The 18,888-nt window shown below is 45.4% G+C and overlaps 1 protein-coding gene across 1 annotated transcript; it reads left to right on the forward strand.

Moving 5' to 3' along the window:
* The first annotated feature begins 13,786 nt into the window (after nucleotides 1-13,786).
* Nucleotides 13,787-17,988, forward strand: LOC138258728 (uncharacterized). The gene is made up of 2 exons (XM_069206004.1): nucleotides 13,787-13,897; nucleotides 16,932-17,988. The coding sequence occupies exon 2, from the start codon at nucleotides 16,955-16,957 to the stop codon at nucleotides 17,684-17,686; it is 732 nt and encodes a 243-aa protein (XP_069062105.1). The 5' UTR covers nucleotides 13,787-13,897; nucleotides 16,932-16,954; the 3' UTR covers nucleotides 17,687-17,988.
* Nucleotides 17,989-18,888: the final 900 nt, after the last annotated feature.

Genomic DNA, 18,888 nt, shown 5'->3' on the forward strand with positions numbered 1-18,888 from the left:
ATGAATATTCTGCCCAATATATTGTATCTATTCTGTGCCATCCCCCTTGAGTTCACTAAGAACTGGTTAACCAAATTGGAAAGTATCACAAAATACTTTCTGTGGGGATATACTAAGTCAAGAAGGGCTTGGAAGTATATGACACTGCCAAGATCCCGGGGCGGGTGGTCCGTCCCCCTGTTCACGCTATACTATTATGGGTGTGCCCTGCAGCAGATGAATGTCTTAATTACCGGAGAAATGCAGGGGTCTTCTTATGCTGACTCTCATTCTATTTATGAGATGATGCTGGGGTCGGAGGCTCAAGGGTGGCTCCAGAAGCTCATAGAACCAAGCTACTATAAGAAAACAAGATTCAAGGTTTTACAGGCAGCTAAGGTGATATGGCGGCAATTGAAGCGGTGGTGTTCTATGGGAAGGATAAATAGCTATACACCAATGTCAGCTCCCTCCTCCTTTCCTCTATTTTCCACGGCCCTATAGTGGATATCTGGAAGAAGCGAGGAATAATTAGGATCAGCGATCTAGGCACCAACACTGCACTCAAGGTGTTAACTGAATTGCAGGGTCAATGTGATCTACCGCTGACCCATTTTTTAAAATTCCTGCAAATTGATGACTTTCTCCATTGTCACAAAGGGGAATCTCCCCTTATAGATAAGATTCCAATAATAGAAGCAGTTAGGTGTAAGGGTAGGATAGGGGCACACAACAATCTGCTATTAGACAATCAGATGAATGATTTGGAGCTACAGAATGAAAAATAGAGTTTTTGTTTTGGGAAGCAGGGAAACTGGGTGGAACAATCTTTGGAAATGGCAGAAGGGGCATAAAGACACAAAGAGCCACTTATACATTCATGTACACATGCAGGCAGCAGCTATATATGTTGCAAGTTAAGCCCTGGTTGGCAACTGTTACACTCACTGCAATATGTAGTCAACTACCCTCATAACATAGTTGCTTATTCAGATAAGTGGTCCTTTAAATATGGGTTGGGCTACTATTGGTGAGCGTGAGTGTACAGCTTTACTATTAGCTTGACTTACCATTAGAAAAGCTGCTTCACAAGCCTTGCACTTCCCTTTCATCACAAAAATTTTGACCCTTAGGTTGGCTGTGGGTAGTCCATAGAGGAGAGTGCTTTGTGATTAAAAGGTAAACTTTGTCCTTATGAATTTAACTGATTTAGGTCTTAAGTTAGAGGTCCCCATGCACAGTTATATTTGCAGTCTAGAAACTCATTCACTTAATGACAAGAATAGTCATCCACACCTAGTCAGATACTGAGACAGCCACTTATACATTAAAGTAGATACTTAGAGAGCACTTATATATCTAGTAGTATTGAACTCAGTTGCACACACTGTTAGATACCTTTGTACTCATCAGTAGTCAGCAGAAAATGCTTATAGTGACCTTCATGCACATTTTCAGGCCTATACACTTACAAAGAGAGCCAGATATATATTGCCATATTTATTTAAACATCATACCCCAGTTTATACTTTTTGGTGCAAAACTGAGGGAATGCTTTAGAAGCTTTAGAAGTTGTGTTCTGTAGCACTAAATGTATTGTGTATTTGTTTTCCAGATATCTACTTCCAATTAAATACGAAGATTCACAATGCCTAACAGAACATAAAGAGGACAAAAACAGAAACAACAGAACTACCTTGTTAAAACTGACAGTAAAAAAGAAGGTAATGTGGAAAATGGGCAGAGAAAAGTCACTAAGGATTTTTTGAAAAAAATAAGATGTAATTTGCAAAACAAGGGAAAGATGTGAATTAAAAAGAGAAGCTTGAAATATACCGACAAAGAGGAAGAAGTGCATGGTGTTAAAATCAGGAAATCTAATAAGAAAACATAGACTAGGAGACAGAAACAGTTTAAGGAATTAGGAGTAAAAATGTTTTGAAACAGAATAGTTTAAAATTTGTGGGAAAAGATGAAGAAGTATAAGATGAGAAGTGCTGTTCTAAAGCAAAATAACATATTGAGTCTATAATTGAGAAAACATTTGTAAGAAAAAGACTTACTAACAAAACTAATTTTTGAAAAAATGTTAAATGTCAATGGATGCACACATTTAATACAGAACAGTTTTTTTTAATGAAGAGAGTTATTTACAAGAGAATACATTAGTGCTTGGTCGTTGCCATGAAGTAAAAGACAATACTGCCATACAAAAAAAGGTTAATTCCTAGGAATGTAGAACAAGTGATTTACTGAAGAAGTAAAAGAAAGGTGTAAATAGACTCCTGTGTACAAGAGGAAGTATAGCAGTATTTGTACTGTCCGTCAGGAATCAATTGATATTTTGAAAACTTTCCTAAGATAATTTTCATGGATAAGTATGAAACTGAAAATTAAAATGCTTCAATAATTAGATCCATGCAAAGTTAGAAAATACACTAATTTAAAAGGCCATTCACCGGCATCTCTTTAAAAGAAAGTCTGTACAAGTACATTTAATCACTTTCATAGCAGTGCATCATTCCAAAATGCAAAATTTAGTAAGGGGACTTTTTTTGTAAAAACTCCTGCTTTATATTTAGGAGATTTAAGAAAGTTTGTGAAGACATTCGGGCCATATTTATACTTTTTGATGCAAAACTGCGCTGACGCATTTATGTGTCAAAAATATTACTGCCGGCTAACGCCACTTCTTTGCGCTGTGCGGTCGTCAAATTTATACTTTGACGCACGGCAGCGCAATCCACAGACCCAATTTCATCAAAAAGCGGCGCAAACACTGCAAAATGTGCTAAGGAGAGCCAAAATGGATCCCAGATGCTTGCACAGACCACAGGAAGATGACAACAGGCCAGGAACAGCCAAGAGGACCCACACAAGGCCCAGGACAGTGAGAAGAAGAAAAGAAAGTGTCGCTTCAGTGCAGAGGAGCAGGACATTTTGGTTAAAGAGGTGACGGAACACCAGCACCAACTGCTTGTCACCTCAAAGTTGCCAATCAGTAGGAGAGAGGCAATATGGCAACAAATTGTTGACAAGATAAACAGTGTGGCAGAGGTACGGAGAACAGTCATCGAGTGCAAGAAACGCTGGCATGACTGCAAACGCAGGACCAAGGAAAAGATGGCCAGGAACAGGAAGGCAGCACTGCAGACTGGAAGTGGGAGTCCAGCACCGCATGAGGCCCTGGACCACATGGAGGAGATGGTGGCAGCCGTCATCCCTGAGGAGATCATCACAGGGATTCAAGGGCAGGACAGCGCAGACTACCAGGAGACAACACACATGCAGGATAAGTCGCATGGGGAATTAAAATGCACAAATGTTAACTGTAAGCAGGGGGTGGACATTCCTGCTACAAGATGCATGTTAGTCATTATATTCAGGGAGTGGAATGGATAAAGGGGCACGGCACGGGGGCATGGCCCATTCAGAGGAAACTTGGGGCACAATACTGCACAACACCAACCACCTTTGCATGGGGGTATGCTGCCATGCCAAGGATGTTGCAAAGGTAAAGCCAGGCCAGGAGGGCAGGGTACAACGTAAAACTGGCAGCCTGTCACACGTCAGCCAGTATTCTCCCCACATTAACTAGGGCCCAATTAACAACCTCTGGCCATATCTGCAAGTGGAATGTAACATTGACAACAGTTGCCACTACCACCTCTGCTGTGTGCGCAGGTCAAGTAGAAAATGGCAGTAACATCCCCATGGATCAAACACACTCAAATTAGAGGGTTCAGGATGACAACGTTATCAATCCCCTAGGATAGAACCTGAAAGTTTTAAAGTTGCCACGGTTAAAAAAAAGATGAAGAAGCAAACTTCTTGCTCAGTCTCACCTGCCTGTCAACTCGAAACTAAAGCATCTAAAACCTTACAATCGGATAATTCCTCCGCGTCTGGGCTTGTAGACCTTGGCTTTCTGGGTGACTTTTTAACTGATACAGCCCAAATTTCAATGGAGATGATACACCAGAGTATTATAGAGCATAGGGAGAAGACAAAGGCTGAGAGTTGCACAACACAACTATATTGCGGCAAAATGCAGGGAGCCTTTCAACGGCTTTGCAATAAGCACGGGAGAGACTGAGACCCGAATATCGAAATTGGAAGATGATACCACTTCACAAGGAGAGATTAAAGAATCTTTGAGAAGCCAGATGGAGGATACTCATTGGAAACTGGCAGATCTTGAGAGCAGAGGAAGGCAAAATTACCTCTGAGTCCTGGGCATTCTAGAGGGGGTAGAAAGGGCTGACCCATGGAGATTTGTGGTGAATCTCTTTAAGGGTGCTTTCCCAGATCGAGCGCAATGGGATTGAGAAAAGGAAGTTCAGAGAGCCCATAGATTGCCATTTAAACTGAAAAAAACAGATATGGAAGGAGGGAACCCAGGGTTATATTGATATGCCTTCATAGCTTCCTGGCAAAACAGGTGGTGGATGACCTAGCTCATCCGGATTGCAAACGTACTGCTCTAGGATGTGATTTTATTGTCAGGCCAGATTATTGTCATGCCACAGTGGAGAGAAGATGGAGGCTTAGACAATTAATCTCACCGTTGCAGAACAAGGGTGCTCAGGCCTTCTTGATAAAGCCAAACTGAAAGTGATCACTAGCGGCAGGACTCTTTTTTTCTTTCAGAAGTAAAGGCTAAGGGGTTTCTGGACTCACTTTGCCACTTCACCGATTGGGACAACGGGGGTTATAAGGCTGCTGTTACTGTGCTAGGTTTTGTCTGGCAATACATGAGGGGTGGCAATATAGTTTTGATAATATGGTGTTAAGGGAGATGCGTTGCAGTTCGGGGGAGATGGGAGGGGTGCACAAATTCATCAGGGGAAGGACCTGGCTGGTCCTGTGCCTTCTAAAGGGTGGAAGGGGTGGGGGGGAGCTCAGGGGGCTCAAGGGTTGGAGGAGGGGTTGGTAGGGAGAGAAGGGAGGCAGCTAGGGAGGGTTGGGGCTTAGGGGGAAAGTCAAGGTAAAGGAAGGGCAAGGAGAATAACTACATGACGGTATATAGAATGGATGTTTTTATTGGGACTGTAGTAAAAGGGGATGGCAATAGAAGCTGGATGATAAGCTTTTTGAGACAATCGACCGTAGCTAAATCAGGGACTTGGGGACATCCAGATGAAAGGATATGGCTCATAGTTTAAGAATATCCTCTGTTAACATATGTGGTTTGAATAACCCCCAAAAGAGAAGGAAAGTGGCTGTGGCTATAAGAGCAATGCAAGCTGATATGGTCTGCCTACAAGAGACCAATATTCCCTGGGGGAGACAGGAGGTATTGAGAGGGTTAGGAATGACACTTTTAGCCTGTACACAGCAGACAGGGGCAACACGGGGAGTGGCAATTTTGGCCAGAGTTTCTATATGTAGTCCAGGTCAGTCATTGGTAGATAAAGGCGGCCATTGGATCATTATAGAATGCAAAGCAGGTGCAGCTAGATTTACCCTTTGCACTGTTTATGGCTCTAACTTTGATGAAGCTGAAGTACTTGATGCGTTAAATTTAGAATTAGCCTCCTGGCCACTCCTTTTGGTAATTTGTAAGGATTTTAATATTCATCTTGAAGTTAACAAACGGTTTACAGAGCCGGCTATATATTATGGATGCAAACCCAAGGTGTATAAGGCTCTGTGTGATTTGACACAAGGTCATGCCCTGATGGATGCATGGGACAAACTCAAATACCCGGATCCTGCCTATACATACTACTCTTTCCCTCACAACAAGTTGGTACGCCTTGATTATTTTTTTACCTCACTAGCACTCATTTCTAGAGCAGAGATAGAACTTACCCCTAGAATTTTATCGGATCACAACCCATTGTGTCTGACTATACCGCTGACTGGTTTCTGTAGGTCACGCCGTGTTTGGACGTTTGATAAAAAACTACTATGGGAGCCAGCCTAAGTAGACCATATGCGACCATGGCTGATTCCGTTTTTAGACGATAACAGAGATACTGTGGCTCCAGGAATAATTGGGATACATTAAAGGCTGGGATAAAAGGGGAGACTTTGAGCTTTGGCTTATATCTCCAGAAAGAGAGGGAGGCTGAGTCTAACTCAAGAGCTCATTCAGGCGGAGAGGAAACTGTTACAGAGCATAAAGAGGGGGCAAGAGGCCAGCTCTGCTCAAGCCAAGGTAACAATACTTAAGGCAAAGGCCAACCAGCACATTAGCAAGGCAGTAGTAGAGAAGTACCAGATGTGTAGGGCTGAATGTTATGTGTACGGGGACACCACGGATAAACTTTTAGCTAGGCGAGTTAGGCAGACTGCCTTAGACAGGGATATAGCAGAGATGGGGGACTCTAGGGCTGGAAGGGGGACAAGCCGGAAGAGATTATGAAAGTCTATAGAGACTCTGATGACGCACATCAACTAGCTGGGAGTTATAGGGGTTCTGTGGAGTTCCTGAGGGGACTGCAAACAGGCAGACTCACTCAGGATGAACAAAATCTACTAGATGCCCCAATACCATTGGAAGAAATTTATGAGGCCATGAAATTCTTGGCCTCAGGAAAAGCTTCAGGGCTGGATGCCCTGCCACTAGAGTTTTTTTAAAGTATTTTGGCAAGAACTAAGAAAGGATATGCTATTAACGTTTGTAACGGCCCAGCAAGGGCAGATCCCGCCCTCTTGGGAATTAGCTACCATAGTAGTCTTTAAAAAAAAAAGATAGAGCTTCAGAAGACCAGGGGTCTTTTAAACCTATCTCACTGCTGAACTGCGATGGGAAAATATACACCAAGATCTTAGCAAGCAGGTTGGCAAGGGTTATTGCTCCTTTAGTATCTAGAAGGCAACATGATTTTATTCCAGAAAGAAGGACGGTAGACCACATTAGAAGAGTTATATCCCCGCTTGACCTTCCAAAAATCCAACATATTTGGGCCTCGTCTTGATGGACGCCGAGAAAGCATTTGATCACGTGGCTTGGCGCTTTTTATGGGAGGTCTTGAGATGGAAGGGGATTGGGGAGGTTTTTTTTTTTTATAAACACATTTTTATTGCTTTTAAAAGGAACAGACAAAGGGGGTCATTCTGACCCCGGCGGTCAGAGACCGCCGGGGCCAGGGTCGGCGGGAGCACCGCCGACAGACCGGCGGTGCCCCGCAGGGCAGTCTGACCACGGCGGTTCGGCCGCGGTCAGATGCGGGAAACCGGCGGTCTCCCGCCGGTTTCCCACTGCCCTGCAGAATCCTCCATGGCGGCGGAGCGCGCTCCGCCGCCATGGGGATTCTGACACCCCCTACTGCCATCCTGTTCCTGGCGGGTCTCCCGCCAGGAACAGGATGGCGGTAGGGGGTGCTGCGGGGCCCCTGGGGGCCCCTGCAGTGCCCATGCAAATGGCATGGGCACTGCAGGGGCCCCCGTAAGAGGGCCCCACAAAGTATTTCAGTGTCTGCTATGCAGACACTGAAATACGCGACGGGTGCCACTGCACCCGTCGCACCTTCCCACTACGCCGGCTCAATTCTGAGCCGGCGTCCTCGTGGGAAGGTTGATTTGCCCTGGGCTGGGGGGCGGCCTTTTGGCGGCCGCCCGCCAGCCCAGGGCAAATCCCAAAATACCCTCAGCGGTCTTTCGACCGCGGAGCGGTATTTTGGTGGGGGAACTTTGGCGGGCGGCCTCCGCCGCCCGCCGAAGTTAGAATCACCCCCAAAGTGTATAGGTAACATACAAGCCCTGGTGCATTGGTCGCCGGCTGAACAGTCAATTCTAATCTAACATTTCTGTACTCGGGATAGACAGGATTCTCTAAGATGTCATAACTTGAAATTACAGCGAATGCACACAGTCTACTAAGCCCTTTTAGTCTAGCGAACCCGTCCATTGCCCCCAAATATTCTCATACTTATGGGGACATCCCCTTGATTCGTACACCACCTTTTCTTGGGCTGCACACCAGTCCAACCCCGCCTCCATTTCTGAAGGGAGGGGCCCCTGGCATTCTTCCAAGCGGCCACAATGTCTCTCCTGGCCACCATCGTCGCAGCACCGACCAAGGTTTTGTCCGCTCTAGACCCCTCCATGTCATTCATCACCCCCAGTAGTACCTGTTTGGGGGTCAATACCTGCGTTACTCCCAAGACCTTGTTCAGCTCATGGTTTACCCCTTCCCAGTACACCCGAACCACGGGGCAGGACCATATCATATGAAAGAAGTCGGCTTGGTTTTCGCCGCATCGTGGGCATTGGGCTGAGTTGCGGAAACTAATCCTGTGCAGTCTATCTGGAGACAGATATGCTTTATGTAGAAAATAAAATTGTGTCACCCTCAGCCTTGCCGACACTGCCAGTGTTCGGGGAGCCATCATCGCTTCCGCCCAGTCCGCCTCCTCAAGTGGGCCCACTCAGCTCTCCCATCCCTTCCTAAGGTGGTCAAGGTCCCCAGGTGCGTTGGTAACTAACATTTTGTAGATCTAAGAGACGCCTTTCTTCCCCAGACTTCCCATAAGTGTTTTAGCCTCCACTGGGTTGAATTCCGGTACGGGAGTCGACTCCTTTAGGTGCATAGCCAGGGCATGCTGGAGTTGGAGATATCTAAAAAATTGATTCGGGGACAATTGGAACTCTTGTTGAACTTCCTGAAAAGACTTCATCATACCTCCCTTCCACACATCTCCCACTAAGGATATGCCCAGTGTGTCCCAACTCCTGAATCCCTTTAGTTCAGCTGTCTCTTTCATCCAACTACCATGCCACAATGGGGTTTGCTGAGTAATCAATTTGTTCCAACCAGTATGCCTTAGGGCCGCTCTCCATGCCAAAAAGACCGCCTTGGTGATAGGCTCCAGTTCTCTAGGGATTGGTGCACCGTATAGCACATTCTGGATACGGGAATACCCCAAAGCGTCTAATTCTACCTGGTAAGCCGGGTCCGACCACCCCCGTTGAACCAATCGTGAGCCACCAGGAGTTGTGTTTCCAAGTGGTACAGGTAAGGGTCGGCCATGCCCAGTCCCCCATCGTATACCCCTCTCCGGCAGTTCTGGGGCACTACTCGGTGCCTTGCCCCTACCCATATAAAGGAAATGGTAATTCCATCCAGCTTTCTAAACCATGATCGGGGGATCACGAACGGCAGGTTCTGGACCACATATAGAAGGCGTGGTAGGACCATCATCTTGTATAAAGCAACATGGCCCAACACGTTCAGGGGCAATGATTGCCATTGCTTAAGGTCTTCCCGTATGCGAGACGCCAGTGGAGTCAAGTTCAGGGACCAGGTTAGCTCTGGGAGCATATCCCCAGATATTTAAAACTTAGCCGACGCACGGGGATCACCTCTTGCCAGTCAAAGCACTCTCGCGACCGTGCCAGAGGAACCAGTACAGATTTGGCCGGGTTCATTTTGAGCCCCGAAACCTTCTCAAAACACTGTAATAGATGGACACCTCGGGGCCGGTTACTCCGGGGTTCGCCATGTACAACAGAACGTCGTCCGCATATAGGGTCACTCGGTCTTCTACGAAGAGCCCCACTTCCAACCTTGGTAAATCAGGTCTTTCCTTATCATCTCCGCCAGTGGCTCAATGGCCAGTGCAAAAAGGAGAGAGGAGAGTGGGCACCCCTGTCGGGTTCCCCGACGAATCGGAAAGGCCGAGGACAAGACTCCATTGACCTGCACCCGTGCCATAGGTTTTGTATACAGGGCCCGGACCAATCGGCGGAACCTTGGTCCAAAACCGGCGCGCCGGAGCACCGCAAAAAGGAACTCCCAGTCAACCAAGTCGAACGCTTTTTCGAAATCGATGAACAGGAGGGCTAGGTGTTGGGGCAGTCGGTGTCGCCCCGCAAGGGCCACCTGGAGCCTTCGTATACAGTGACGTGTATTACGTCCGGCCATGAAACCACCCTGATCCGGGTGCACCAGCAGGGGCATCACCCTCTTGAGACGCGAGGCCAGTATCGCAGCATAGATTTTTACTTCACTGTTAATCAGAGATATGGGCCTGTAGTCCGTACAGGAGAGGGAGGGGGGTTGAGTCTTAGGCAATACAACAATGGTGGCAACATCTAGCCCCTCTGGGAAAAGGCCTTTCTGGTCGACTTCTGCATAGAGATTCATTAGATGCGGGACCAGGTCATCCCTGAACCTCTTATAATATTCTGGAGGAAAACCGTCAGGCCCAGGAGTTTTTCCCACTCCCATCGCCGCTATAGCCTCCCCAATTTCCGTTTCTGTGAACGGTTCCTCCAGTGCCCGGACATCCCCCCAAGGCAGTTATGGGAGCGAAGTGTCTGCCAGGAACCTATCTGGGGAATTAATCTTCTCTGGATTTGTCGCTCGGTATAGGACCTTATAGTATTCAGCGAACGTTTCGGCCACCTCCTGGAGTTCAACCAGCCGTTCCCCATGTTTATTACAAATCTCAGGGACAATTCGGGGAGCTTGTTGTTGGGAAATAAACCAATATAGTAGTTTCCCTGTTTTATTACCCCAACCATCAACTCGGGCCGTGGAAGCGCGCCACATGTGTTTGGCCGCTTCTAGTGATAGACTACGAATCTCCTCTTGAATCAGCAGGAGTTGTCTGGTTATCCGTTCATTCGGGTGTGTTTCTTGCTCTGCCTCAAGATGAATGGTACGGGCCTCCAGCTGTGCAATTCAAGAGTCACAGTCACGTTCCAGCGCACAGATTAGGCCCCTAGCTGTCCCTCTCAGCACCGCCTTGCTCGCCACCCATAGGGTTCAGGCGACCTCACCAAGCCCCCATTAAGATTAAAGTATTCGCGTAACGACTTCCTCAAGCTATCGACATAATCGTCGTCTTGTAGGTACCATGCGTTTAGCCTCCATATGGGGCGGGTCAGTGGGTTTGCGAGGCCCATCTTGAGGCGGACCGGCGCGTGGTCTGAGATCCCCCGCAGTAGAATCTCGATGTGGGAGAGGTGACTGCAGTCGTTGGCCGACATGAAAACCAGGTCTATCCTGGATTGTGTGTTGTGAGCTGCAGAGATATGTGTGAATTGCGTGCGCCTTGGGTGCCAAGCTCTCCAGGCGTCGCAGAGCCCTGTTGATGATATACATCCTGACAGACTCGCGGTCAGGGCCTGTCAGTGAGCTGAGGATCCCCCACTCGTCTCCAGCCCTGGGTTTGGGACTGCATTGAAGTCACCCCCTATTATCGTATTCCCTGAAGGCAGTTCCGCTAATATTCGTATCAGATCCCCCAGAGTCTTACGCACCATATTCGGGGGGGCATATACGCTCACGACGTTCATTGTTCGGCCCTCTATTGTACCTGAGATCGCCACATATCTCCCTTGCGGATCTCTCCATTCTTGTCTCACCACCATTGGTATTGAGCGATGCAGCATTATTGCCACCCCTCTTGAGCCTCTTGTGAACCCTGCGTGAAACACCCTGTCAAATCCTCTTCCGGTCAGGAAGGGGCACCGATTCCCCATGTGATGTGTCTCCTGCATCAGAAGTATATTGGGATTTTGTCTGTGGACGTGAGCAAGCACAGCTGACCTTTTAACCTTATCGAGGAGCCCGTTAACATTCCATGATATTATGTGAGTCATCCCCATTTTTCCCTTGTTTGTCTATGTACTGACCTCATTGTTCTTTCCCCTGGCTCCCCCTGTGTGACCCGGGGCGGACGGGAATCAACTCTACTTGTATGCGTTCTTTGCTGGTGTGACCTATTTCCATTATGGGGAGGGTTTTTTAACAGCTATTAAGTGATTGTACACAATCCCCAAAGCCCGGCTACGCTTGGCTGGCTTAGAATCTGATCTAATATTTATCTCAATGGGAATGAGACAGGGATGTACCTGTTCTCTGCTATTATTTGCTATTATCCCTGCTCAAGTAAATTAGAACAGTGTACAGATATTAACCCAGTCATTTGTTGTGAGGAGAGCATTAAGGTGCTGGCATATGCAGATGATGTGGCAGTAGTTGCAACCAAGCCTGAGGTAGTGGTTAAGGAAATCAAAAAACTGTCCAAAGTATTTGGAGCATGTTCTGGTTATAGGTTGAATAAGGACAAGACTCAGATTATATGTTCTCCCCAGACTGGTAATAGAGACAAGCGGTTGTATCTGATGCCGTATATTTGGGGATAAGAATAACTGGCGCAGTTGGTCAAGTTGTGGAGCAAAATATGGCCTGATGCTGGCCAAAATTTAGATAGGATAAATCATCTACACTTGTCTCTTCTAGGTTGCTGCAATGTTTTACAAATGAATATTCTGCCCAATATATTGTATCTATTCTGTGCCATCCCCCTTGAGTTCACTAAGAACTGGTTGACCAAATTGGAAAGTATCACAAAATACTTTCTGTGGGGATATACTAAGTCAAGAAGGGCTTGGAAGTATATGACACTGCCAAGATCCCGGGGCTGGTGGTCCGTCCCCCTGTTCACGCTATACTATTATGGGTGTGCCCTGCAGCAGATAAATGTCTTAATTACTGGAGAAATGCAGGGGTCTTCTTATGCTGACTCTCATTCTATTTATGAGATGATGCTGGGGTCGGAGGCTCAAGGGTGGCTCCAGAAGCTCATAGAACCAAGCTACTATAAGAAAACAAGATTCAAGGTTTTACAGGCAGCTAAGGTGATATGGCGGCAATTGAAGCGGTGGTGTTCTATGGGAAGGATAAATAGCTATACACCAATGTCAGCTCCCTCCTCCTTTCCTCTATTTTCCACGGCCCTATAGTGGATATCTGGAAGCAGCGAGGAATAATTAGAATCAGCGATCTAGGCACCAATACTGCACTCAAGGTGTTAACTGAATTGCAGGGTCAATGTGATCTACCGCTGACCCATTTTTTAAAATTCCTGCAAATTGATGACTTTCTCCATTGTCACAAAGGGGAATCTCCCCTTATAGATAAGATTCCAATAATAGAAGCAGTTAGGTGTAAGGGTAGGCACACAACAATCTGCTATTAGACAATCAGATGGATGATTTGGAGCTGCAGAATGAAAAATTGAGTTTTTGTTTTGGGAAGCAGGGAAACTGGGTGGAACAATCTTTGGAAATGGCAGAAGGGGCATAAAGACACAAAGAGCCACTTATACATTCATGTACACATGCAGGCAGCAGCTATATATGTTGCAAGTTAAGCCCTGGTTGGCAACTGTTACACTCACTGCAATATGTAGTCAACTACCCTCATAACATAGTTGCTTATTCAGATAAGTGGTCCTTTAAATATGGTTTGGGCTACTATTGGTGAGCGTGAGTGTACAGCTTTACCATCAGCTTGACTTACCATTAGAAAAGCTGCTTCACAAGCCTTGCACTTCCCTTTCATCACAAAAATTTCGACCCTTAGGTTGGCTGTGGGTAGTCCATAGAGGAGAGTGCCTTGTGATTAAAAGGTGAACTTTGTCCTTATGAATTTAACTGATTTAGGTCTTAAGTTAGAGGTCCCTATGCACAGTTATATATGCAGTCTAGAAACTCATTCACTTAATGACAAGAATAGTCATCCACACCTAGTCAGATACTGAGACAGCCACTTATACATTAAAGTAGATACTTAGAGAGCACTTATATATCTAGTAGTATTGAACTCAGTTGCACACACTGTTAGATACCTTTGTACTCATCAGTAGTCAGCAGAAAATGCTTATAGTGACCTTCATGCACATTTTCAGGCCTATACACTTACAAAGAGAGCCAGATATATATTGCCATATTTATTTAAACATCATACCCCAGTTTATACTTTTTGGTGCAAAACTGAGGGAATGCTTTAGAAGCCTTAGAAGTTGTGTTCTGTAGCACTAAATGTATTGTGTATTTGTTTTCCAGATATCTACTTCCAATTAAATACGAAGAGTCACAATGCCTAACAGAACATAAAGAGGACAAAAACAGAAACAACAGAACTACCTTGTTAAAACTGACAGTAAAAAAGAAGGTAATGTGGAAAATGGGCAGAGAAAAGTCACTAAGGATTTTTTGAAAAAAATAAGATGTAATTTGCAAAACAAGGGAAAGATGTGAATTAAAAAGAGAAGCTTGAAATGTACCGACAAAGAGGAAGAAGTGCATGGTGTTAAAATCAGGAAATCTAATAAGAAAACATAGACTAGGAGACAGAAACAGTTTAAGGAATTAGGAGTAAAAATGTTTTGAAACACAATAGTTTAAAATTTGTGGGAAAAGATGAAGAAGTATAAGATGAGAAGTGCTCTTCTAAAGCAAAATAACATATTGAGTCTATAATTGAGAAAACGTTTGTTTTGCGAAGAGAAAGCTTTTTATCTTCATATTGAAAAAAATGAAAACACTAGATAAAACAGTGATGTGCATGAGGAAAAGAGCATTAAGAAAAAGACTTACTAACAAAACTAATTTTTGCAAAAATGTTAAATGTCAATGGATGCACACATTTAATACAGAACAGTTTTTTTAATGAAGAGAGTTATTTACAAGAGAATACATTAGTGCTTGGTCGTTGCCATGAAGTAAAAGACAATACTGCCATACAAAAAAAGGTTAATTCCTAGGAATGTAGAACAAGTGATTTACTGAAGAAGTAAAAGAAAGGTGTAAATAGACTCCTGTGTACAAGAGGAAGTATAGCAGTATTTGTACTGTCCGTCAGGAATCAATTGATATTTTGAAAACTTTCCTAAGATAATTTTCATGGATAACTATGAAACTGAAAATTAAAATGCTTCAATAATTAGATCCATGCAAAGTTAGAAAATACACTAATTTACAAGGCCATTCACCGGCATCTCTTTAAAAGAAAGTCTGTACAAGTACATTTCATCACTTTCGAATGATAGCAGTGCATCATTCCAAAATGCAAAATTTAGTAAGGGGACTTTTTTAGTAAAAACTCCTGCTTTATATTTAGGAGATTTAAGAAAGTTTGTGAAGACATTCGGGCCATATTTATACTTTTTGATGCAAAACTGCGCTGACGCATTTATGTGTCAAAAATATTACTGCCGGCTAACGCCACTTCTTTGCGCTGTGCGGTCGTCAAATGTATACTTTGACGCACGGCAGCGCAAACCACAGGTGTGAGTCATTTTTTTTACTCAAACCAAAGCATCACGTCGTAAAGGAAAATGACGTTAACGTGGCGAAAATGACTGTGAGCCGGTTTACGACGTTGCAAACTGGATACACGCCGTTTTTTGACCCAATTTCATCACAAAGCGGCGCAAACACTGCAAAATGTGCTCAGGAGAGCCAAAATGGATCCCAGATGCTTACACAGACCACAGGAAGATCACAACAGGCCAGGAACAGCCAAGAGGACCCACACAAGGCCCAGGACAGGGAGAAGAAGAAAAGAAAGTGTCGCTTCAGTGCAGAGGAGCAGGACATTTTGGTTAAAGAGGTGACGGAACACCAGCACCAACTGCTTGTCACCTCAAAGTTGCCAATCAGTAGGAGAGAGGCAATATGGCAACAAATTGTTGACAAGATAAACAGTGTGGCAGAGGTACGGAGAACAGTCATCGAGTGCAAGAAACGCTGGCATGACTGCAAACGCAGGACCAAGGAAAAGATGGCCAGGAACAGGAAGGCAGCACTGCAGACTGGAAGTGGGAGTCCAGCACCGCATGAGGCCCTGGACCACATGGAGGAGATGGTGGCAGCCGTCATCTCTGAGGAGATCATCACAGGGATTCAAGGGCAGGACAGCGCAGACTACCAGGAGACAACACACATGCAGGATAAGTCGCATGGGCAATTAAAATGCACAAATGATAACTGTAAGCAGGGGGTGGACATTCCTGCTACAAGATGCATGTTAGTCATTATATTCAGGGAGTGGAATGGGTAAAGGGGCACGGCACGGGGGCATGGCCCATTCGGAGGAAACTTGGGGCACAATACTGCACAACACCAACCACCTTTGCATGGGGGTATGCTGCCATGCCACGGATGTTGCAAAGGTAAAGCCAGGCCAGGAGGGCAGGGTACAACGTAAAACTGGCAGCCTGTCACACGTCAGCCAGTATTCTCCCCACATTAACTAGGGCCCAATTAACAACCTCTGGCCATATCTGCAAGTGGAATGTAACATTGACAACAGTTGCCACTACCACCTCTGCTGTGTTCGCAGGTCAAGTAGAAAATGGCAGTAACATCCCCATGGATCAAACACACTCAAATTAGAGGGTTCAGGATGACAACGTTATCAATCCCCTGAAATCAAAAAAAATGTTCCAATCATGTCAAATGTGATTGTCCAAAATTGCTACAAACATCAGCCATTGTCATAAACATTAGGAGGTACACAGCACCAATGCCATACCCATGCTGCATGTGTCAGGGTCCACCCTGTGCCTGGGTCACAATAGCTCCAATGACACCATGCAGCATCCCAAATGTCATACTGCTCAGACAACAGGGGGGGAGGACACATGTAACTGGTTACAGAAATACACCTGCACAGTCAGAGGAGGAAATGGAACACTGCTAGGATTATCAGTGCAATCCAATGTACCACACATTCCCCAACATCAGCAGTACACATTACCAATGCTAACATCCATATCATGCCATAACAATGTTATACATAGTATATGCTAGATCTCAACAACATATAGGTGGATGTGAAGGATCAGAGACTGGGGCAGTTCCAGATTGTTAAGTGTGGTGCTAGTGCCATCAGAACACCCACAGCCAGTGAAAGGCCTCACCATGAGAATGGAAGTAGACAGAGGTTTGAGCAGGACAAGAAGGTGGCAATTCACAATTTGGCTTGAACCAACACCTAGAGGATGTGATGCTGACAAGTCCACAAACTGACCACAATACATGTGACATGCAGGTGGGGCATAGGCCTGGGAGAATGCTTATATTATAGACAGGAACAATGAACAGGAACCGAGATCACAATGTGAAAATAATCGGAAAGGCAGGCATGTCACATTACAAATCCCACAACACAGACACACTAATTGTACCTTATCTCATTGCAGAGGACGATGGCTCTCCTGTGGATATGCCTGTCCAGGACTACCCTGATGACATGGATGACCAGCTGGCAAACATCAGCCAGCAGACCCTCCAAGATGTCCTTGGAACCCTCCAGACCCCGCCTTCAGTCACATGGAGGAGCACAGAACTAGCAGCCATCACAGAGGAACCACCCACCACCCCAATTGTACGACTTGCCAGCTCCAACACAGCTGAGGACTCTGACGACACTGGCACCAGCTTTGAGAGAACTGTAGTTGGAGTACAGCGGGAGCTGGCCAAGGAGGTGCAGGTTGGGATGCAAACAATATCAGCCAGCCTAGAGGGGGTGCGTTTGTGCATGATGTCAACTGAAGAACAGGCAGCAGCTATGCAAGGGCGAACAACAATCTTGCAGGAACATGAAAAAAGGTTGAAGGAAATCAGCACAGCTGTAATAGAGTTGACCCAACACCTACAACAACAATCCTGTCAATGCGTGCACAAATGCAATATTGAACCCCTCAGGGCCGACCTGGCTGCCTACCACCGTGATGTGGCTGCTATTCTTAAGATCCAGCAGCTACTCCTTGCTGTAGTACTGCCTTTAAGAGCCCCACAGTTGGCAGCTACTGGGATGTCTGACTCCACGTCTTCAAACATGGAGGTGTGTGTTGCCCCTTCACAACCACCACCACCAAGGGCAGAGGAGACAACACACACATCAGAAGATGAAGACGTGGAACAGATCACCTTCACCCGTAAGAGTATGCAGTAGCACTAGTCCCTGCCACATGGCCACCTATTACCAAGGTCCTGTGCTTTGTAACATGCCAGTCTTGCAACAACTGTACTCAAGCACTGTTCTTCAACCCACTGTTTATCTTGTCACCCTGCCCTGTGATTGTCTCTCACTACCTCATTGGCAATCCTGTCCCTCTACACTGTCTGACACTTCACCCCAGCATGTCCAATGACATGTCCTTTTGCACTTGTGTAGGATCACAATGGAAGATGTCACACTAATGGACTCACAATCATGGACAATGTACGTATAGCACTACAGCACTTTAAAATAAATAGCACTTACCCAGCAACTTTGTCTCTGTGTAATGTGACACATCAACCGTGATGGCCATCAGTGATGTTTCCCTCAGGTCAATGATTATTGATTGTCATTACACCTGACATAAACAAATCTTGGCTGATAACTATGCCCAGTGGTCTGGATTGTACCATCATCTGCCTTTCCTGAGGGTTATTTCCTAGGAAAATATCAACTATACACCATAATGCTGTGTTGGACAGAATAACGCTTCCTCAAGGGATGTCTAAACCAGAAAATAGTGCCTTCAATTTTTACTGAAATTCAAAACTTACGTATGTGACATTTTCCCCAATTGTTAGCTAACACACAACATACAGCATGAATGGATGTGTATGAGTTTCCATAGAAAAAAGCCACCGGGCTGAATATTGTAACAAATGATAGGTGTGAGTTATGTATACCATACTACATGAGAGCGTACTACCACTCACCTTATAAGGATTCGCTTGGACATCAGGCTGCAGGCAGACTTAACACAGTGTCCCCAATACCAAATCTGTTAGCAAAGTATGTGACATAGAAAACATACATCACAAAATAAACACACTTTGGGATCCATAGTAACCGTGAGTGGTGGGTGCAATGGATGAACGAATCTTAGCTAAGTAGCTTTGGTGTAGCTGCCAGTGTAACAGCTCAGTTGGGATATGGTTGCAGCATGGGACACAAAAGCTAATACAAAAGAGACACTGTTCACTCATGGCAAGGCCCTGATCTACAAGCATTTGACACATACTGTAAAGGGTTACCTAGATATTTATTAAACAGTAAAAACAGAAGCTAAAACCAGGGGAAACACATTACCTAACCTAAACTACTCTAACTACACATTACCCACAACTGTCCCTAACTAACCTAAGCAAAAATGACTT

Source organism: Pleurodeles waltl, chromosome 9, assembly GCF_031143425.1.
Source record: "Pleurodeles waltl isolate 20211129_DDA chromosome 9, aPleWal1.hap1.20221129, whole genome shotgun sequence".
Taxonomy (NCBI): domain Eukaryota; kingdom Metazoa; phylum Chordata; class Amphibia; order Caudata; family Salamandridae; genus Pleurodeles; species Pleurodeles waltl.